Source organism: Phocoena phocoena, chromosome 11 (genome assembly GCF_963924675.1).
Source record: "Phocoena phocoena chromosome 11, mPhoPho1.1, whole genome shotgun sequence".
NCBI classification, from domain to species: Eukaryota; Metazoa; Chordata; class Mammalia; order Artiodactyla; family Phocoenidae; genus Phocoena; species Phocoena phocoena.
Window position 1 is genome coordinate 16,253,352 of NC_089229.1, and position 21,935 is coordinate 16,275,286.

At 50.8% G+C, this 21,935-nt stretch overlaps 1 protein-coding gene across 1 annotated transcript in view; it reads left to right on the plus strand.

The window, feature by feature from the left end:
- Positions 1 to 786: 786 nt before the first annotated feature.
- NUAK1 (NUAK family kinase 1) overlaps positions 787 to 21,935 on the plus strand; it is a 67,002-nt gene continuing 45,853 nt past the window's right edge. Inside the window, exon 1 of the mRNA XM_065887751.1 lies at positions 787 to 1,273. Within this exon, the coding sequence (XP_065743823.1) occupies positions 1,019 to 1,273 (255 nt within the window). The 5' untranslated portion in view covers positions 787 to 1,018. The remainder of the gene's footprint in view (positions 1,274 to 21,935) is intronic.

Here is a 21,935-nt window from a genome sequence, read left to right on the forward strand (position 1 = left end):
GGGTGCCAGCCCCGGTGGGGCGGAGGGGGTGCGCACCGCGGCTGGGCCGGGGTGGCCGTGACTCACCGCCTGTAACCCAACACCCGCGCTGCTCCCCTCCCCCAGCCTCTCCCCCGTCTCCGGCCTGGCGGCCGCGGCGACACCCAAAAGAAAATGAAGGGGCGCCCGAGCCCGCGGCGCCCCCGGCCGGATCGCGAGAGGGTCCCGGCGGCCCTCGGCTCCGAGCGCTCTCGCCTGCCCGGCCCCGGGGCTCGGCGAGCCGCCGCCGCCGCCGCCGCCAGGGCGCGAGCAGGAAGGGAGGCCGAGCGGCCGGAGCAGGAGTCGGAGGAGGCTGTGGCGGTGGCGGCGGCGGCGGCGGAGGGCCCGCGGTAGTTGCGGCGGGCGAGCCCGGGGAGGGGTCGCCCGGGCTGGGACTCCCCTGTCTCCGTCCCGGCCGAGCGAGGACAAAGCCCGCCGGCCGCCGCCGCCGCGGCCTAGGCGGCGCGGCACAAAGGGCGAGTCGCGACACGCACCCGTCCCCCTCCCAGCTCGGGGTGGCCCCGGGTCCCGGGAGGTGGGGGAAGCCCCGGCCGCCCCGCCCCTCGCCCCTCGCCCCCCTCCCCCGGGGCCGGCCCGCGCTCGCCGCCTCCGCCCCCGCCCCGTCTGCGCGTCCTCCCGGGGAGGGGTCCGGGGGCGCGGCGCCCCACATAACACTCCCCCTCCTGCGCTCGGAGCCACCCCTCTCCCCTCCCTCCTGCGAACACCACCGCCTCCCCCGCCACCGCCGCCACCTCGCCCGACGCGCCGCAGCTCGCCGCGGCTGGTGGGCGGTGCGCGGATCGTGCGCGCCGGGGGCGCCAGATGTGCGGTCCCGGCCGCCGCCAGTGACCCAGCCGCAGCCCGGGCGGGAGCCGGCCGCCTACCCAATGCTGCGGGGGCGACCTTGAGCGCGCCCAGGTTTCCCTCGGCGGGGACCCAGACACCGCGAGCGCCGTGCCCTGTCCTGCCCTCTCCTGCCCGGCTCGCCCCGCGTTCGGACATGGAGGGGGCCGCTGCGCCCGCGGCCGGGGACTGCCCGGACTTGGGGCCGGGGGCTCCGGGCTCTCCCCCGGAGGCGGGGGCGGGGGCGACAGCAGCCCCCGCGGCGGCGGCCCCGGAGCCCAGGAAGCCGCACGGGGTGAAGCGGCATCACCACAAGCACAACTTGAAACACCGCTACGAGCTGCAGGAGACTCTGGGCAAAGGCACCTACGGCAAAGTCAAGAGGGCCACCGAGAGGTTTTCGGGCCGAGTGGTGAGTTGGGGGGAAACCCGGGGGGCTCGGGCTAGACGCGGCTGGGGACCCAGCGCGCGCGCGGCGGGGTCTGGGGCGCAGAGGAGGGTCTCTTGTCCGAGAGGGGGCTTCCCGGGAACCCCCAGACAGATTCCTCACTCTCCCCCCAGCTCCCCGTGGCTCAGGCGTGTCTTTCTCCCGAAACACTTGTTACATCCTGTCTGCGCATATTTTGGGGGTTTTGATCCCATCAGCAAAGTAGTGTTTATGATTTGCAAACACTTTGCAACGTCGGGACCGTTGGGGTCTCCCTCGCGGGCACGCATTCATTCCCTGGAATGCCTTATTGCTTTAACTCCAGACAGAACCACAAACTCAGCTCGGAGCTGGTCCCCCAAGCCCCATGTCCTGTAGATGAATGAGACCCCCCTCCCCTGCATCCTCCCACTCCCCGTTACCGCGATGCTGCTGTCACTGCAAGGGAGGACGCACTCCTGCCTGTTTTTAAGAGAGAAGGTTAGGGGACAAAAGTAAAGGCTGCTGCATGCCTGAGGGTTGTGACAGTTTGTTGCTGGCTTCTGGGAGGACTGAAATGCCTAGGGCATGGACAGCCACACGGACGTTGAGTTGCAGACTCAGTTGCATTAGCTGCAGGGCTACTACATTGCTTAAGGGGTCTGCCCCAGCCACCCCCACTCTTTGTGACAGCTGAAACCCTGCCAGGGTCCCAAGACCATTTACACAGCCCCAAGTAGCGCCTGGAGTGCCTTGGGGTCTCTGCATTGTCCCAACCTCGGTGTGTTGTCATTTTCCTTTCTGCAGAACGGGCCCTTGAAATCCACACTGCTTGTGGCTGGAGGTTTGGGTTCAAAGTGACTGACTGTTGCAGAAAGATTTTGTGTGGTGTGTGGCACGAAATTAACATGGTTCTTTGATTTGCAGCATATCAGATGGATTTTAATCGATTTGGGGCCAAAGTCAGGAACTAATGATGGGACTCCTTGTGTACACTTTTGGGGGCTGTTTCAGGTCCCAGGTTGATTATAAACTTAACAAATGACCATAGGGAAAAAGCAAAATGGACTGTCGGATGAAGTGGTAGGTTCATGTCAGTATTTTTCTTTTGCATCTTTGCAGGGACAGTTCTGTGGACAAAATGGGGCATCAGTCAGAAAGTTCAGCCCCCCAATTCTCAAATATTTGGTTACCTGGGTAACTCCCTCATTCTAGGCTTCACTCTTTGGGTTGATATGGCTTTATCCTATAGCCTAAAAAAAGTCTGTTATAGGTTAATTGGAAATTTGAGAGATTGTACCTTGTATTTTTAAGCTGTCGTCTATCAACAAATGCCATAGCAAGCAAGTCATTGAGAGGGCAGGTGCCATTTTTGTAGGTTGAAAAATTTCAAGAGGAGATGGTTGTAAAGATGACCTTTGAGGAGCACACTTGCAGGTCTGTGGAAGAGGAGGCTGAGAAACGTGCGCTTCATTCATGCTTTTTGTCTGAGGTGATATTCCCCAGGCTGGATGTTGAATAAGCAAAAACTAAGCCTAGCTCCTTGCTCATGTTGTCTTAATAGCTGTTGAAGAATCGCGCTGGGAAGTTGGAAAGCGAAGTAATGAAAACCAGACGCAGTTGGAGCTGCAGGTTGAGGATGTGAGCTTGTGAGGGGTTGAGTGGTAAGGGTGTGTCTGGGATTTGTGAGGGGACACAGATACCAGAAACCTGGGGAGCTGCCACTAACTGCAAGAGTGAAAGCTTGTCTTATGGCAGACATCTTTCCGAGCTTCACCGGGGCCTCAGGTATTTGTCTTGCTGTCTGATCCACGGACTAGGGTAGAGTGAAAGGGATTGCATCAGTAGACGGGAGCCTGCCTTTCTCTTTTGGTGGGTGTCTTTCCCTTTATTTGCAGAAACTCTGAGTATTCCGTCGGGATTTACTCGAGTGGCCACGAGGGGGCGCCCTGAGAACGGAAGAGGCTCATTTCGCAGCCGCAAGATTTGAGTCCTGCTCTGGTATTGTCCAGTCCTCGTTCAGTTTCCCATTGTGCTATTCATTTCAGCTCCATCTCATGTTTTACTCAAAAATTATGCAAAGATTTTGAATCTGGTAGCATATACACATCCAGAAACTGGCAATCCCCAGACTGCTTTCTACTTGATAGATAAACTTAGGATGTTAGCAAAATCATCTGGTGAAAACCCTGCATTAAGCAGATGGGAAAACCGAGGTTGGGTGAAGGGAAGGCTTCCTTGGCCTCAAGTCCTTCCCCTGCTGAGCACACTGCTCACAGATGGTGTCAGAACTTAAGTGAGAAACAGGAATTGTCAGGTGGAAAATTCCCTGTGCCTGACTGGACAGAAAATAAAACAAACATCAAAAAAATTGGTCAGCAAGTTGTTCTTGCCTGTACAGTGCTTGGTGACTCAGAAGCTGTCAAGAGCAGCAAGGAATTTTCATCTGAAGTGTGAACTTGGAGTTTTCTTCTGGTTCTAAGGATGCACTAAACATCCACAATTCGCTTTTGGGGTGCGGTTTAGGAGAATTCAGAGCACGCTGTCTCATTTCTACCTTTTAGGCCTTTGGGTAGAATTGTGAAGTGATGTTTTATTTTCATTTGTACCCACGCCCTTCAGAGCACTTCCCAAGAGGAGCTGTGACTTTCAGCTCCTTTGCCAATGCGAGTGGCGGAAATCGGGTGCTGGGTGTCAGGCTCCATGAGATGCTGTGAAATCAGCCCCCCTGAGACAGAGAAGTGTTTAAGAGTAAGAATGTTGTGGCTTTTCATTGCACGTCTGCAAGGACCTTCTGAATCAAGCAAAATACCACGTAGCATCAGCGCTCCGTGAAAGGCAGTTCCGTAGAGAGTTGCAGAGTCTGGAACTTGGAGTTGGCTAGTCCAGCCCTCTGCGTGGTCCAGGCATCTTCCCCTCTTCATCCCAAATGTAGTCTTGCTGCTGCTGCCAGAGCATGTCCACGAGAAAGGACTCAAAGTGGCTTCTTCCAGAGATTAACAAGCCCCACAAAGGAGGCACTCTTGCAGAAGGGCTAAGAGTCCTGGCTTACGTTCAAGTCCTGACTGATCCCTGACTACCCTTGTGACTTTTGGCAAGCTATGTAACTTTCAGAAACCTCCACTTCCTCATCTGTCAAATGGGCTAATATAGTACCAACTTCATGGACTAGTTGTGAGAATTGAATAAAATAACCTATAGAAAACCTCAAAAAGGGAAATTAGCAAATTTACTTTCCTCTTTTAAAGGATGTTTTTTCTCATATCACTTGGACTTTCATTTAGATTTTAAGACCATCAGAGAGGCATGATGCATTGGACAGTTGCATTGGACACTCAGAGAGAGGAAGGAGAAATCATCAACTTTTCAGGTTAATTAGGGAAGTGTACACATAGGAAGCCATGACAGTCAGCCAGATTCTGATAGGATCTGAACACATTGCTAAGGCCTTGAATTTGGGCTTTGTTTATTGCACAACTTTTGTTTTGATACAGTTTCAGGCAGGGCTGTGTAGTGAGCCCCAATGTTATAACATGGCATTTTCTTTGAGCCAAACTCCCTGGACCCTCAGGCTGCACAGAGCATTGCCAAAAAATTCAAGGGCAAAAACAAACAACGTTTTGGGGAGAGGTGTTATGCGATCGCCTCACCGTCAAGGGCTAAGTTCAACTCTCCCTCTGCACCAGGTTAGCTCCTGTGAGCAGTACGTGACATGGTGTGAGCAGGTAGCAGGTCTCCGGGAGGGGTCTGGCATGGGAGTGGCAGGGCTGGCGGGCAAATCGTGCTCCCAGTTTGCCATGGTGCATGGGTGATGGGGCATCCTTGCCCAGCAAAGGAACTGATTTGACTAAAAACGGGTGTTTTAAGCACTGGCCCAAAGTTATTGATATCCTGGTGCTGGAACATTGCAGATCGGGGATGCAAATTAGTAAGCTGGCCTGCGCGTGGCTGTCATACGCATGGTGGCTGAGGTGCCATGTTGCAGCTAAGGCCCAAACCCAGTTTCAGGGAGTAAGGGACTTTGGCAGACACGTGGTCCAAACTTCTCATCCTTGAGGTGGGAAAAATAAGGCACAGAATTGTTAAGTGACTTTTCTGAGGTTGCACAGCTGGTGAGTGACTGGGCTGGGTCTAAGAAACCTGATTCTTAGTTTGCTATTTTTCCATCACTCATTTAATAAATCTTTCCTGGAGCAAGACACGAGCCTCACTCTTAAAGAGCTTATAATCTAGTAGCAAAGATGAAATGTACTTACAGCTATTGAACTAATTCTGCTCAGTTCAACAAAGATTTATTACCATCTCCCATATGCTTCTCACCATGTTAAATTCTGGGACATCCACATGGATAAGACCCGAGGAACTTTCAGTCTAGTGGAATAGACAGAGTGAGCAGTTGCTAGGCCATGGGTACCTCTTCTATACAGGAATTGATTACTTCTGGAGATTTTCAAGTTGGAATGTAGCTCATCGAAGAACAGTTCATTAAATTGAGTTCCGTGCTAGACAGGAACACCCCCTCCTGTATTGCTGCTGCTGCCGCTGTTATTACTACCAGCAGATACTTTTTTTTTGTGGTACGTGGGCCTCCCACTGTTGTGGCCTCTCCCGTTGCGGAGCACAGGCTCCGGACGCGCAGCCTCAGCGGCCATGGCTCATGGGCCCAGCCGCTCCGCGGCATGTGGGATCTTCCCGGACCGGGGCACGAACCCGTATCCCCTGCATCGGCAGGCGGACTCTCAGCCACTGCGCCACCAGGGAAGCCCACCAGCGGATACTCTTGAGAGTTTGTGGTGTGTCACACTGTGCTAAGTGCTTTACAGACATTTTCTGATCGTCACCACGCTCCTAAGAGGTGCGCACTCTTGTTAGACCCATTTAACCAGTGGGGAAAACAGTACTTGGGGAGGTTAAGTAGCTTGCCCAGGATCAAATAGCTAGGCAGTGTCAGACAGGTTTATCTATGTTGAGACCCATTGCTGCTGGTGAAATGGAAAACCTTCTTTTTGATGCACAGGAAGTGACCTCTGGATTTGGGTGCGGTGTTTCACTCATGTGCCAGAAGATTAGCCATGGGGAGGTTCTTCTCCTGGGGGGGTTTCTTGTCGTTCAGGAAGGGTATAGAGAGAGGGCGTACTGTAGGATTAGGGAGGGCAAGGGCTGTTGAAGATGACCCTTGATTTGGGTTTCCGAAGACTGAAATATGGAAGCTTTCGGGCAGAGGGCAGATTCCAGGGTGAGCAGACCAGATCTCTTGGAATGCAGGGTGTATGCTGGGACATAGTGGGAGGCAAGGTTGGTGATATGGGATGGGGGGAATAATAATACCATTTAATAATAATAATGATAATAATAGCGGCTAATTCTTCTTGAGTGCTTCTAACGTGCCAGGTCCATTTAACTAATTTAATTCTCGTGACAATCCTGCAATCGTTTCATTTCCCAGATGAAGAGACGGAGGGCTTCGCTGATTGCCAGGGTCACACGTAGCGGCAGAGCCAGGGTCTGGACCCAGGCAGCGTGAATGCGGAGACCTTGGCCAGCTCCCTTCCTCTAGGTGGGCTGAGCTGGGCGCTGATCGCAGCGGGGGCTCCGAACCCATGGGTCTGGTGTGCCGGCTTGGAGCAGGGAGCCAGCCTGGAGGTTTTCGCAGGAGTTGAGCTATGAGAAGATCAGGCTGAGCACGGTGCTGGGGGAGAGAGACCTCTGCTTGTTGGGCCACGGGTCTGTTTTAATGAAGCAGGTCAGAGAGCTCTCCTCCTGGGCGCACACTTTGTTCTTTGCGCCTTCAGCAGCCTCAGGTTCTGGAATCCCTAGGGGGCCTCGGGAGGTCAGCTGGTTCACTTCCCGGCCTGCAGACAGAAATGCACCCACCCCACTCCAGGACGTCTGATCTCACTTCCTCCTGGGAAGCCGCAGGAGATAAGGATTGAGTTGAGGTGTCTTGGACCTACTGTCTGTGCCTAGCAGTGTGCCGGGCACATGGTAGGTCCTGCGCAAAGGCTTCTGGGGCGGCACAGAAGGGAACACAGTGAGTACAGTGAGCGAGGGACTGTTTTAGGAGCTGTGGAGGCTGGAGGTCACCACCCCCAACCTCAAGGAGCTTTCCGATTTGTGGGCAAGGAAAGACAATGGCTGGAAATGAATGGCGGGTTACGTAGCAGAGTCTGCAAAGCCAGGCAGACCCTTCCCTGCACGAATTCTCTTTCTGTTACATTTGCTCATGCGCTTGTTAGGGGGGAGAGAGCCTTCCTGGCTGTGGCTTCCTGTCCTCAGTGGCTCTGGAGTCAGACAGCCTAAGTCTCATTTGTCTTTCCCACATGAAAGTCCTGGAGCGTCTGTAAGTTATGATTTGTGAAGTATCTGCTTTAAAGCAGAATGCATTTATCATTCCGCTGGCCCAGACGCCACTGTACAGCGCAGGAATGAGAAGATCCCAGGCCCCGGCACAGGAGGGGCTGGGCCAGATGACCCACCGTGAGTGGAGTCTGGCTGTATTGATAAAATTCTCTGGAAATGGTCCAGAAGCAGCCAGATGTTGACTTCACGGCGAGGCTCTCCGGTAAGCTGTTAACTGCATGTTAAACCGGGGCTGGGCTGAAGATTCCCCGTGATGAGCACACATCCTCCGCTGGGGTTGGTACCCCTTTTCCTTTCAATCTGGCAGTAAACCGGGTGTATTTCATGAGGGCTTCCTAAAGTGTCCAGGACAGTGGGAAGTTTCAGAGCAGAATATGACCTGCCATCGAGGTCCCGAGAACTTAGTTGGGGCGTGTCATGAACGCATCTGGAGGAGTCTGAGAATGATGCAAGGGAGTATATAAATGAGGAGAAAGAAATCATGGCTGTACAATCAGGCAGACTTGGGTTCCTTTGCCTCCCTGCGGCTCGGCAGCTGGAGGATCCTGGGCAAGCCGCACATTTCCTCTGAGCTTTTGTTTTCTCATCTTGAAAATGTGGCGACCAATATCCGACCAAGTGCGATTGCCATGAGCAGTAGGATTTGGAAGCTTGCAACGCAGATCCTGTGCATAGTATCTTGAAAACCAGAGCTGGTATTACTACTTTGTTGAGAAGTACTAGCGTCGAGCACCTGGTGGCCTTCTTATACCAGGTCGTGGCTGTCCCTGCTTTAAACCCTCCCATGGGTTGCTGAGGACTTAAACTCTGAATCTGCCACATCCTTCAGGTCCTGACTGGCTGTCCAAACTCTCACTCCCTTGTCCTCCTGTCTTGGCCCTGTGTCGGTTTCCTTCAGAGCTCGTGGGTTTGATGCTTTGTCTGTATACAGCTTCCCCTTCCTCCCCCTTTAGAAGGGAAGCAGGGTCACTGTCTGACCACAGCATCCTGGCCTGTAGCCGGGTGCCAGGCATACAGTAGGTGTTCAGTAAGAATGAATGAATGGATGAATGAATGCACGAATGAACAGCTGCATCGAGAGTGCACCAGCAGTCCTGAGAAGGTGGGGAAGGGCCCTTGGGTGACCCTGCTCTGGGTCACCCCTCTCCTTACCACCAGGTGGACCGCGGTGGAGGGCCCAGCGCGGCCAGGTGCGTCTCCATTGTGGCTCTGAACGGCTGGAGGGAGGAGGAGGGAAGCCGGTTCCCACCCCTGGTGGCTGCTCCCCGTGGTTCTTTGGAGCTCTGTGGCCTCCTTGGGTCACTCCCACACTTCCGGGAGTCGCCCGCCCCCCATCTGAGAATCCCTGGTGATCAGCTCTGCAGAGCAGGCAAGCTGGAGACACGAAATGCATTTGCAAGATTTTCAAAACATTTTCTCCCTGGGCTGTAAATCAAGTACTTAAGGAATTGTAAACCGGCTGGAGTGCGGAGTTTAATGTATGTCTGGAAAAAACACCATCGTGATTTGCCTTTTAAACTCGAGAAAAGAATGCCACTTTGCTTACTTTCATTAGAGGTATTGAGAGGCAGCTGGATATTTCCAGTGGGAGGGTGCTAAGAGGCTGCTGTGGTAGGTTCCCTCCTTCCCTGGAAGGGGAGGGGAAGGGCGGTGTCCAGATGGCTCAGGGCGCAACTTGCAACTCTGTGGCCAAAGGGAGTTTAAAAAAAGGGAGCTGCTGCGTTGTCAGTGTTTCCTTAAGTCCCCAATTCCCTCTCGCTGGTGTCATGCTCCTTGTAGCTCACGTGGCTCGAAAGCCACACAAGCAGCTGATGGGTGCAGGTTGGAAGGAATCCTTGCTGGCTGTTGTCATTTCATTGTGAGTTGGGCTCAGCTCGTGTATGATTCACCCCAGCTGCCAATGACACTCACAGGAAGGTGGAAGGGAAGTGGACGATCCAATCCAGGACTCCAAAGGGAGTGTGAGCTGGTTCTGAGCGCCTGGGTTTGAGACCCTGCTCCAACCTCCTGTGTAAATTTGAGATGGTCAGCTGGACTCGGTTTCTTCATCTGTGAAATGGGAGTGGTTGTGAGGATAAATGAGTTGTACGTCAAGTTCTTAGAAAAGTGTGTGGCCCACAGAGAATGTTATCCCTGGAAGGAGCCCTCTTGGGAAAGGCAGGATGGGGTCTCAGCTGTCTTTGTACCTTGGGCAGCCTGGACACAGGACATCACAGAGTAGGTGCCCAGGTGTTGAAGCCCCTTTCTTCACCTGTAAATCTAGGGGCCAAGACAAAATGCTCTCCAAGGTCCCTGCCAGCGCATAGGAAGAGAATCCTGGGATTCGCTGAACGCAACTGGTGAAATGCAGACTTCATATCCTACTGCCTGGTTTTTGGCAGGAGGTCTTGTTGCGGGAAGGGGAGGTATCTTCAGCTCCCAAAACCTTTTTCAGATTGTTAGGTGCAGGCTTTGTCAAGTGTAAGGAGAGTCCGCATTTCCATTCAGCTCAAGGCAGACATCGCTTTATAAGCATGTCTGTGAAGTGAGTTCTGGCCTAGGCTCTATGTGAGTTAGACCGTTCTCATTTTCAAAGAAGCGAATCAGTTTTCTCATCTATAAAGTGGGATGATAATAGACCCTGCCTCCTGGGTTGTCAGGGACAGTGCCGAGAACTGTGCCCGACATGTAGCCAGTTCTCAATAAAAATTAGCTGTTATTATTTGGGATTCAGAGGAAGGCAAACTCATATCCTGCTGGGTTGCTTGGAGGGATCTTCACTCATTCCTTAGCTACTTCGAGTTTAGGGGACTTTGCTTTTGGTCCCAGTGAGGCTGGAGGCCTGTGGCTGCCTCTGCTCTCCGTTGTGCATTTGGGTCTCCCAGTGCTTTTAGCATCGACGGGGTGTGTGGGGGGTGGGGGGTGGGGGGTGTTCAGCATCCAGGGAGCTCCTTCTACCCGGGGACAGGTGGGTGGAGGCAAGACTCCAGGCAGGAGGAGAAGACTAAGAGGGGCCCTCTCCCCAGTGGAAGGCATGTTTTTGGCATCCTCACTTAAAAGGAAGAATTGACCGGTGTGTTTACTAGTCTTTCATCCTTAAAGATGAAATCACTCTATCAAGCTCACCTCTGTGGAGCGCTTTATATTCACCAGGCCTTGGGGTGAGTGTGTTGCCTGCATCATCTCGCTGACTTCCCGGTCGTTCTTAGACACCCCTCGTCCCGATGAGAGAGATGCTCTCACAACCCCCATTTTACTGCAGAGGGAGCTGAGGCCCAGGGACACGCTATTTGTGACCGGGGGATGATGGCAGGAATGAAATTCACATCTGCCTGAGCTCTCGGCTACGACCCTAGACGGCTTCCAAGGAGGAGTAGAAATAACTGTCATTTTTCCTTCTGCCTCTCCCAGGTTGCACGTTTAAACACATTTATTCAAATACTTGCTGAGCTCCACCGCTGTGCCAGGCCCTGTGTGGGCACCAGGGAGGTGGTGTGGTGGGGTGGGGTGGGGCTGGGCAACGGCAACAGGGAACAGCCTCTGCCCCAAAGGAGCTCAGCCACCTCTTGGTTCTAGAACGTGCAGCTGCCCCTTGTCATTTCTAGATCCCCAGCCTTTGTGGTCAACGCTTACCCCTCCTTGCTGGTCCATTTAAGGACACCGATTCCCTATTGTATTTCTTTTGTGTGTACTTTAGTCTCTTAGAATTTCATCCCTTTACATCAAGTACATTCATTATGCACCCATGATTTTCTCAGTATCAATTATAAGAGAAGACAGCAAACTTTGAGAAGCTCTCAGTGGTCCTTGATGTAACACTACTACCTTGTCTAGCTCTCGGTAGATTAGAAAGTGAATTATTTCTCCAACTAGCAGAAGCCGTGGGAGGGGAGAGGCTGATACTCGGGTTGATCTGGTGAGCTCAGAGCCCAGCACGTGAATGTATTTGGGTGGAAAGGCAGGGCAGTGATGCACCTGCTCCAGGGAGAACCCCGCTTTGCATCTTCCTTGTGGTTAATTGATATCTGTTTCCCAGGCAGAATCAAATGGAATGCTTAGGGAAGGAACCAGTGTGTGAGTGGGTGTGCAGGCAGCTCGTGGCAGAAATCCTGGAGAGGGGAGGAATGAAGTGGAAATCTCCACTGAGTCGTATCCACCTTCTTGAATGTGTAGGATGGTCCAGAGCGGAAGGAGGATCCTTTCCCTAACGGTTGTAATAGCAGGAAACATTTATTGAGTGGCGGGTGTGAGCCAGGCACTGTTCTAACTACTTTACATGCTACCTCTCCTTTGAGCCTGTATTATTAGTACGTTCATTTTGCAGACCAGGAAGGAGAGGCTTAGAGAGGTCACAAGACTTGCCCAAAGTCACAGAGCCCACATCTAGGGCTGGGCTGTCTGACTTCAGGGTCAAGGTTGTAATCGTTGGGCTCCATGGCCTCTCATGGGCACGGATCCTTGGAGGCTTCTGCAGCTTCCTTCTTTGGTCCTTCACCCACACGCTGTGGGGTGGACTCCCACTGAACCCAGACTTACCGCTCAGAGAAGTTGTGTCCAGGTTTGTGAAAATAGCAGCTGGAGGAACTTGGTTCCATGAAGCCAGTTATTCCGTGTCTTACTCATTTATGTCCTCCCTGTGCCTGGTTCACAAGAAGAAGGCACTTCGTGTTTGTGGAATGGCTGTGGAGTGTTAGGAGTCTGGGGATGTTGTCAGGAGGCTTGGGGGCCAGCCCCACCATTGCCACAACTTGAGCTGTGTGACCTGGGGCGAATTACGCCTCTTCTATGACTTCAGCTAATTTCTCTGTGAGATGAGAGTTCTGGGACTGATTTGGAGCTTACTTTCCAGCCCCATCCAGTTTCTGCATTTGGTGAGTCTTCAGGTCTTGTCTCCAAATTGCAAGTGGCCGTCACCAACTCCTCCCTTGTTTGTCCTCTTTCACTGGAAGGCAGGCTCTTCCAGGGCATGGATTTTCACCAGTTTTGTCTACTGGTGTTATCTCAAGTGCTAGCATGGTGCCTGGCAAATCAGTATTGGTGACATGCCTGCATGCGTGCCTGAATGAATGATTGCCGTCTCTCTCTCGCTGATGAAATCTCAGCCTAGAAAAAATTCTGGGGCTAAAGCCTAAGAAGAAAATTAAGGAGCAGCTGTACCATTTTCCAAGAAAAACACCATCTTTATAAAGGCAAGGTGCAGCCGAGATGGGGAAGGTTTATCATCTCCGCTAGCCGAGGGACTAGGGAGTCAGCAGGATTCCTCGATTTTTCATCATCTGGTGATACTTTTTGCAAACCGCAGAGAAAACAAAACAAAAACAAAAACTCTCCCATTCTTTCCCCCCGCCGCCCCAGCGCCTCCTTTAACTTCAAGCTGAAAAAGCACTTGCTGCTTGAAGCAGCTCATGAAGGAAAAAATTATAACAAATATTTTGCATTTCTCTGGTGGCGGCACAGTCTGAATTCCTTTCAGCCCCACAATGAGCTCTAATTTTATGAAATGTTTGGATTAGCCACCAATTTTCCGGTGGAATTTAGGAGGCTTGTATCCGTGCTTATGCTTGAAGCGAAGAAATCTCGTAAAATCCATGCAGGGCCCAGTGGGACGTTGTAGCCAAGGACAAAATGACCATCAGCGGAATGACGGGGAAGAGAGAGATCTCTCTGGCAGCTGTGGGCAGGCTTTGTGGATGGTGGTGTGTTCTTGAACCACAGTCTCTGGGGCTTGGCCGGGCTGCATACCACTTCCAACTGCTCATGGCCTATAAAAATTCCAGCCCAAGTACAATGCCTTGTACCTCACCTTGTTCTTTCAATCCCCAGAGCCAGAGAACGTTAGGGCATCTGGTAATTGGGTGAGAGGCATTTGATAACACATGGTGCTCTACCCACCTCCCTCACCCTCATAGCACTGAGTGCCTTGTGTTATAATTTCCAGTCTACTAATCTCTTTCCGCCCCTAGACCTGTGCTGTTTCATGTGGACACACGTGCCTATTAAAGTTAACATTAATTACAGTGAAATAAAATTAAAAACTTAAGTTCCTTGGGCATACTAGCCACGTGTTAAGTGCTGGATAACCCTATGGGGCTGGTGGCAACCATCCGACAATGCAGGAAAGATCATTTCCATTATCATAGAAAGTTCTAAAGGGTGGCGCTGCTCTAGAGGCCGAGTTTAATGACAGCAGGGACATGCTCCACCCGTTTCCTTGCTTTATTAGCTCCGTTCACAGCACTTGTCACCATTTTAATTATCTCTAAACAACCTTGTTCATCACCTTCTCTGCATCTCCAGTGTCTAGAACAGTGCCTGGTATACAGTAAGCACGGTGAAGATTTTTAGAATAAATGCATGAAGTTGTCTGTCTGATTTAGCATTGCTTTGCATGTGCCTGCCACCTTCAAAACAACTGACTGACCACTTATTGAGTTGTAACTCTGGAATGGATTCATCTGATATTTGTTGAGCACGTACTATGTGCAAGCCTCTCAGGCTGTGATGGTGGGCAAATGGACATGACCCTCTAGTTAATGAGCTTAGCCAGTCTAAGGGCTCTTAGATTTGTGGGGACATGGGAATCTCCTGGGTGTGCCAGTTAAAATGCACCATCTTTGGCACCCACCCCAGAGAGCCTGGTCCAGCAGGGCTGGGGTGCGACTTAGGGAGACCTGGGAATCTTCAGCATTTTAACCAGATAACACAAGGGAAGGTGATGGGGTTGGTCCATGGTCTGTCCTTGGGAAACACAGTAATGGAAAGCTCATTGTATTCATCTGAGGATATACCCCCCCACCTTCTTCAGTCCACACCTTCTTTTGTGGTAACTGGAGGGCCCTAAGACCCCACGCCTTTATATTGGAACCGCAGTTTGAGGTCTCTTTGCCTGTTATTTTCCCATGGAGTAATAATAATAGCAAACAATTACATAGCAGGAATTGTGCCAGGCGGTAGTCTAAGCACGTTGAATCACTGACCTAGTTCATCCTCATGGTAACCCTAAGGGATGCACAGCGTTATCATCCCCATTTTACAGTGGATAAACTGAGGCACAGAAAATTAAGTCACTGGCCCAAGTCTGCACTACTTGGATGGGAATGCCAGCGTGGAAGTGCTGCAGGGCTGCTTCTCTGTCACTGGACCTTGAGCTGCTGCCCCCGCAAAATGCCGAATGTGCCTTTATGTCCTTTTCTGCCAGTTGCTCAGAATCAGAGTCAGGTATATTTAGGAAATGCCTGTTTAGGGGACTAACACGTGTGGGCCTTAGGAGCTCTGTTGATCTACAAATGCCCATCCCTGGCCTCAAAGAGCATAACAAATTCAGACATTCCCTTGGGCCTACTATACCTCACCCCTGTGCTGCCAGGTGCAGGGGCTTGCGGCTAACAGGAGAGACAGAGGCAGGGGCAGGGACTTCCCGAGAAAGTGTCACACCCAGGTTAGGTCTTCCTCGCGCCAGGAAAAGCAAAGCAAATCTTACAAGCTAGGTGTTCCCTCATTTTGCTGCTTGTGACTCTCCATTCTTTGCGTAGTTTTGTTGTAGAATAATATGCCTACTTCCCCAGTAGGGGTTCTGAGTGTGTGATGGGGGGCATCCAACATAAGGAAAGATGTGCCTCCCTGGGCTTCCCTGGTGGCGCAGTGATTGAGAGTCTGCCTGCTAATGCAGGGGACGTGGGTTAGTGCCCCGGTCCGCGAAGATCCCACATGCCGCGGAGCGGCTGGGCCTGTGAGCCATGGCCGCTGAGCCTGTGCGTCTGGAGAGACCACAGCAGTAAGAGGCCCGCGTACCGCAAAAAAAAAAAAAAAAAAAAAAAAAAAAAAAAAAAGATGTGCCTCCCTCCCGTCCTTTTTTCTCCCACCTAGCAAGGCAGGAAGCCCCTTAGAGTCGGGAGATGCCCAGAACTCCTGACCCACCTGGGAGAACCTTGAAAGAAGGGGAGCGAAGGGAGAGGAGAGAACATTTGTAGAATAATCGCCCTCCATGAGGCCGTTTACGTGCATCATCTTATTTCACAGCAGCTCTGTCATGAAGGGACCGTTATTCCCACTTTGCAGTTAAAAAAGTTGATGCTCAGAAAGGGTAACTGATTTGCTCAAGTAAGCAAGGTAGCGCCAGAGTTAAAAACTCAGGTCTGTCTGACCCCTCTGTGGGCTCTTCCGGCTACACCGCTTGTTCTCAGTCCCGGCGGAGCATTAGAATCACCTATAGGGACCTTTTAGCAGCTCTCTGCGGGTGGGGCCCGGGCATCACCATCTTTAAACAGACGCTTGGGTGCACGGCTGGAGCTGAGACCATGGTGGAGCATGGTGATGACAGAGGCCCAAGGGTCTGCACTCCTGAAGGTGTCCCATCCATGCCTGGTGCACCTGGGACCTTGCCCACAGCAAGGTGAGGCCCCTCCCCTATGTGGCTCCCAGTGTGCTTCCTCCACGGAGGGCTGGTGTGTCCAGAGCCATCCCACTGGACCTGAGCCGCGGACCTTTTGCTCTGTTGCATCAGAGGCTGCTTGTAAATCAGCAGCTGGCTTGTTTTCTTGTTAGGCTCCAGTTGTGGTGACTTTTGTGTGTCTATTTATTTCAGGGAAATAATTCCGTCCTGCAAAATCGATTCCCTGGGGGTTACAGAAGTACATTTGGAAGGACTTCTTTTACTGGGGTGACCCGAAATGTCCTCTTTCAAAAGAGGCTACAGCTGTTCCTTTTCTCCCAAGCTCTGTCTCACTTTGCCCTCTGACACCATCCTCTCAACCTCGTATTTTGAAGGTCTCGCTGCAGGGTTCTTACACACATTTCTGCATGTGGCCTATTTGTTAATAATAATAATTTAAAAAGGGGCTTTGCAGTATGTACTGTATGTTGGACAGTATTGGGCATTTTTTGTATGTTGTCTCATTGCATTTTGCCTTTTCTTGGCAGTGATGAATCTGGGGATCGTTATCCTCAAATGGAGGAAGTTACAATTATACCATGATTCGCTGGCGTTTTGGAAGGATGAGGTGCTCCGTGGACTATAGGAGCTGCCATATTGGGGCAGTTGGCTTGGCTGGGATGGTGGTGGGGAGTTGGCTAGTAAAACAGAAGAGGGTGGGAGAAGCAGAGAGCAGCCCAGCGGCCCCTAGGGTTCAACGTGACATGAGCCCAGTCAAGAAAGTGGAGAATTCTTGTTAATCTGATGCATTGGTTAAGTGGAAATACTAAAAGGTTATAATAGAGAGCTCTAAATATAGTTTTCCAGGTAACTGAAGCTCGCTTATTTACAAGCCAATCTTTTAAAAAATTGTAGCCATTTCTTATGGAAATCTTTCTCAGTTGGATGCACACTTTCTTGCTTTCTTAAAACAAAGTACCTTGAAGGTAGTTAAACCTTTTCTCAAAGTCTTTTGGGGAACTTCTAAATGGTTCTCAGTACTGTATTTTGGAGTTCTCATGTCTGCTATTTATAGTTTGTCTATCTGCTCCTTCATCAGCTTCCATGCCTTTTTGTGACCCTTTTAAATGATAACATTTTTCTTTTCCCTCTAGCAAAAATAATGCATGCTCAATACTGAAAACTCACAAGACACAGAAAAGTTAAAGACGAAAGGTAAAAGCCAGTCGTCCCGTCTTGATTCCACCAGGGAGGCTGTCTCTAGTGGCTTTCTAGTTCCATATTTCCACTTCTCTACAGCTTTGCCATGACAAGCTTGTTAGAATTATGTTAGCAGGAAAACATTGGGTGACCATCTTCAGGGGCTCAGTGGATGGATTCTATGCCATTTCTTGGGGTGGCTTTTCTAAGAGTTCGTTTCCTTTCTCATACAGTCTTCAGAGCTGAATGGGCCCTGACAATGAACCTAATGAGATTCTGTTTTCTCTTGTAAAAGAATGAGCCATTCTGGGGAGAGTTGGCCTGGCCAGGCTCACTCAGTTAGTATGTGGCTGAGCGGAATCTCTTGATTCAAGGTCCAGTCCATTTCCCATTTTGCCACATCTTACCTGTGTTCCGGAGGGACAAGTGACTTTGGAATAAAGGAGCTATGGCTATATTTGGAAAACTAAAACCAAGAGAAAACCTACCTTCACCTCAATCATCTAGGTTGCTCAAGTGACAGATTTTTTAAACTTCTTTTCTGAGGGAGTAAGAAACAGAATGTGGCCTCCTCCTTAGCATGCCAGCCAGACCCACTGCCCTTTTGAACATCAGTCTTAGATTAGTACCGAGATGGACTCAGAAACACACTTGAAAGCAACTTGCATTATTATCCGTACATAGCTTACATTTTATGACCTGCTTAAAGATGCAGGGAGCATAAATCTTGGGGAGGACCGTCTTATTTACTTGTTCTTCTTTTCTGCAGATGGGATGCTTGCATCAGAGCCTGGCTGGCTTCAGATGTCTGCTCCAGGATATTTTAGCTGAACTGTATGAGTCCATTAAACAAATGTAAGAGTTTTGGGGAAAGGAGGGCTGTGTCTCAAACCAAATGTTTTACATGGAGAACATCTGGGGAATATTGGTATTTGTGTGTACAGTACATCAGAAAGCAGCTTGGCGGGGTTCAGCTGGGATGTTTCTGGCCTGCGGTTGCTGGATTTGACAGTTGTATTGTAAGGGAATGGTTCTTATGAAGTGTTGCCATAAAGGCAGGGCTTGGTCCAGGAAGGGGTGTCCTCGTTTAGCCGTGCACTCAAATTGCTCTGATTAGCTCCCCAGCCAGATCGCCCACGACATTTGAACAGTCTGATATCTGAGCTAGTTCTCCCCAGGGTTTAAACAATGGAGCAAAGAAGCATCACAGTGCCAGGACTTGGGGTGTTTCTCCTTTACCCCGTGGTTGCATGGATTTCACGACACTTGGAAACAGGTGTGGCCCAGTGGAAGTAGTATTGGCCACAGAATCCAAGTACCTGGGTTGGAACTTGGGGTGTTGCCTTTATGACCTGTGGGGACTCAGAGAGTTCCTTTCTGCAGGATCAGTTTCTTTCTCCTGCAAAATAAGTAATTTGTCTCACGGATGGTAGGGAGAGTAAAATAAAGTGAGATGGCACTGTATACATGGCAATGTATACATACACACCTTGGTATTGCATACACGGGTTTGCGGTCTCACCCGCAAGTATAGAGTGAACGTGGACCAGAGTGGAATTGGGAATCTGACGTCAGCAACTTGTAGATTTTGGCCCAGGTTGGTGGTAGTGGGTGGATGAGTGAACATTCTTTTTTTGTTTTTTTGGTTTTTTTTTGGCGGTATGCGGGCCTCTCCCGCTGCGGAGCACAGGCTCCGGACGCGCAGGCTCAGCGGCCATGGCTCACGGGCCTAGCCGCTCCACGGCATATGGGATCTTCCCGGACCGGGACACGAACCCGTGTCCCCTGCATCGGCAGGTGGACTCTCAACCACTGCACCACCAGGGAAGCCCTGGGTGAACATTCTTATAAAAATTATGACTGATGGGATTCAGCATGTTTGATTCAGTTCAACTCAACATGTGTTTATTGAATGTCTGTTATGGGACCGGACTCTTCCCTACTTGTTGGGGACGCAGGGGTGAATGAGGGTTCCTATCCTGCCGTCTCTGCTTCCTATTCTGGGTATTGACCGTGAATTACTCTCACTTTTAGATTGTGTGTTGACTGTGATTTAGGTAGTACCTGCCGTCTCTGCATCCGATTCCGGGTATTGACCGTGAATGACTCCCCCTCTTATATCATGTGTGGACTGTGATTTAGGTAGTACCTGCCGTCTCTGCTTCCTGTTCCGGGTATTGACCGTGAATGACTCCCCCTCTTATATCATGTGTGGACTGTGATTTAGGTAGTACCTGCCGTCTTTGCTTCCTGTTCCGGGTATTGACCGTGAATGACTCTCCCTCTTGTTATATTATGTGTTGACTTTGATTTAGGTAGTACCTGCCGTCTCTGCTTCCTGTTCCGGGTATTGACCGTGACTGACTCCCCCTCTTATATTATGTGTTGACTGTGATTTAGGTAGTACCTGCCGTCTCTGCTTCCTATTCCGGGTATTGACCGTGAATGACTCCCCCTCTTGTTATGTTATGTGTTGACTGTGATTTAGTTAGTACCTGCCATCTCTGCTTCCTGTTCCGGGTATTGACCGTGACTGACTCCCCCTCTTATATTATGTGTTGACTGTGATTTAGGTAGTACCTGCCGTCTCTGTTTCCTGTTCCGGGTATTGACCGTGACTGACTCCCTCTCTTGTTATATTATGTGTTGACTGTGATTTAGGTAGTACCTGCCGTCTCTGCTTCCTATTCCGGGTATTGACCGTGAATGACTCCCACTCTTATCTTATGTGTTGACTGTGATTTAGGTAGTACCTGCCGTGATTTAGGTAGTACCTGCCGTCTCTGTTTCCTGTTCCGGGTATTGACCGTGACTGACTCCCTCTCTTGTTATATTATGTGTGGACTGTGATTTAGGTAGTGCCTGCCGTCTCTGCTTCCTGTTCCGGGTATTGACTGTGACTGACTCCCCCACTTGTTATATTATGTGTGGGTAGTGCCTGCCGTCTCTGCTTCCTGTTCCGGGTATTGACCGTGACTGACTCCCCCTCTTGTTATATTATGTGTGGACTGTGATTTAGGTAGTGCCTGCCGTCTCTGCTTCCTGTTCCGGGTATTGACCGTGACTGACTCCCCCTCTTATATGATGTGTGGACTGTGATTTAGGTAGTGCAGACAACGACTGGCATATTAGTCTGCTTGGGCTGCTGGAACAATACCGTGGCCTATGTGGCTTAAATGACAGAAATTAATTTTCTCACAGTTCTGGAGGCTGGAAGTCAAAGATAAAGGTGCCGGCAGGGCTGGTTTCTGGTGAGACCTCTCCTCCTGGCTTGCAAATGGCTGCCTTCTCCCTGTGGCCTCACATGGCTTTTCCTCAGTGAGCACGTGCTCCTGGGGTCTCTTCCTCTCCCTCCAAGGACTTCAGTCCTGTTCGATCAGGACCCCACCCTTATGACCTCATTCAACCGTAGTCACCTCCTTAAAGGCCCTGCCTCCAAATAGTCACATTGAGGGTTAGGGCTTCAACATTTGAATTTGCTGGGGGGAGGGGAAGACAATTCAGTTTATAACACCTGGTAATATTTTATAGGGTAGAACATTATTTGTCAGGGAATATCGTTGGACTTCCTGTACCTTTCTTGCAAGATTGGTCAAAACAACCTGACTGAACCCCCAATCAGCCAGAAAAAAAGGCCAAATTCCACAATAATTTACTATGTCTTTATCGGGGTGAGAGAGGAAATTATTGTAAGAATTAATCTGGATGGGTCCTGAAGACGGTATTTCAACTAGTACCAGTCAAGTGAAGTAGTCAGAGGCCCATCTTATGGAGGGGATGATGGAGTGTAAGGCACATGACATGAGTGAGCAAAGAGGACAGGGGAGATTCTCTCCTGGCTCTTGTCAGGGATGGGAAAATTCATACTCTGGGCAAAGTGAGACTCAGTTCTCCTCTTAGGAGCATGAGGGAGACTTGGGGGTGGAAATGGGGGAATGAGGCCTGGAAGGAGTTCTACATCAGTTTCTGCCTGTGATCTCACAAAAGAACACTTTGCTGGGAAGGGTCTCAGAGTCTTAGGAAGAGCATCTCCTTGGCCAAACTGTAGGTCATGTGTCTACCCATTGGCATGAGGAGGGTGCAGTATCTTGACTGTCAGTCTCTTTTAACAGTGGGGTAGGGGTGGGCCCCAGTGCAATGTCAGGGTGCTCCTACTAGTAGAAGGATGAATGGGTTCAGGGCAGGGAGAGCCTGTCCATTGCCCTCACCATGGGATTGTAAGCAACTTGAAGGGTAGGTCCATGATTTGCAGGATCTTGATCGGTACCTTATCTAGAGCAGATTTCCCAGGATTGCTTGCTGGAGAATGACTCACTGTTGCATCATTTTAGGGATGTGCTTCCCAGACCCTCTGGTCTGATTCTGTCTTTTGTTCAGCTGTGTTGCCTGGCCCTGCAGAGAGCAGCAAGAAACACCAGTGGATGTGCTTTTGAAGATGGGACTGATTTGAATAAGAAAAGACTTAGGGTGGGGGCAAGGCGGTGCGGTGTGGCTTTGGTGGCACCTGCATCTCCGGAGACTCCGATTCAGCCTTCTTTATAGACACCCACTAAACGCCAGGCACTGTGTTACTTGCTTCGTCAGTGTTGGTACCGAGCTTCAGAGTGTGGTCTTTGGGTTTAGCGAGACCCAGCTCTCCTGTTCATTAGTTGTGTGCCCTAGGGCAAGTTACTTCATCTTCCTCAGACTCAGTTTAAATTCACTGAGAAAGCAGAAATACTCTTTTAGTAAGAATTTCATGAATGAGCTGTTGAGAGG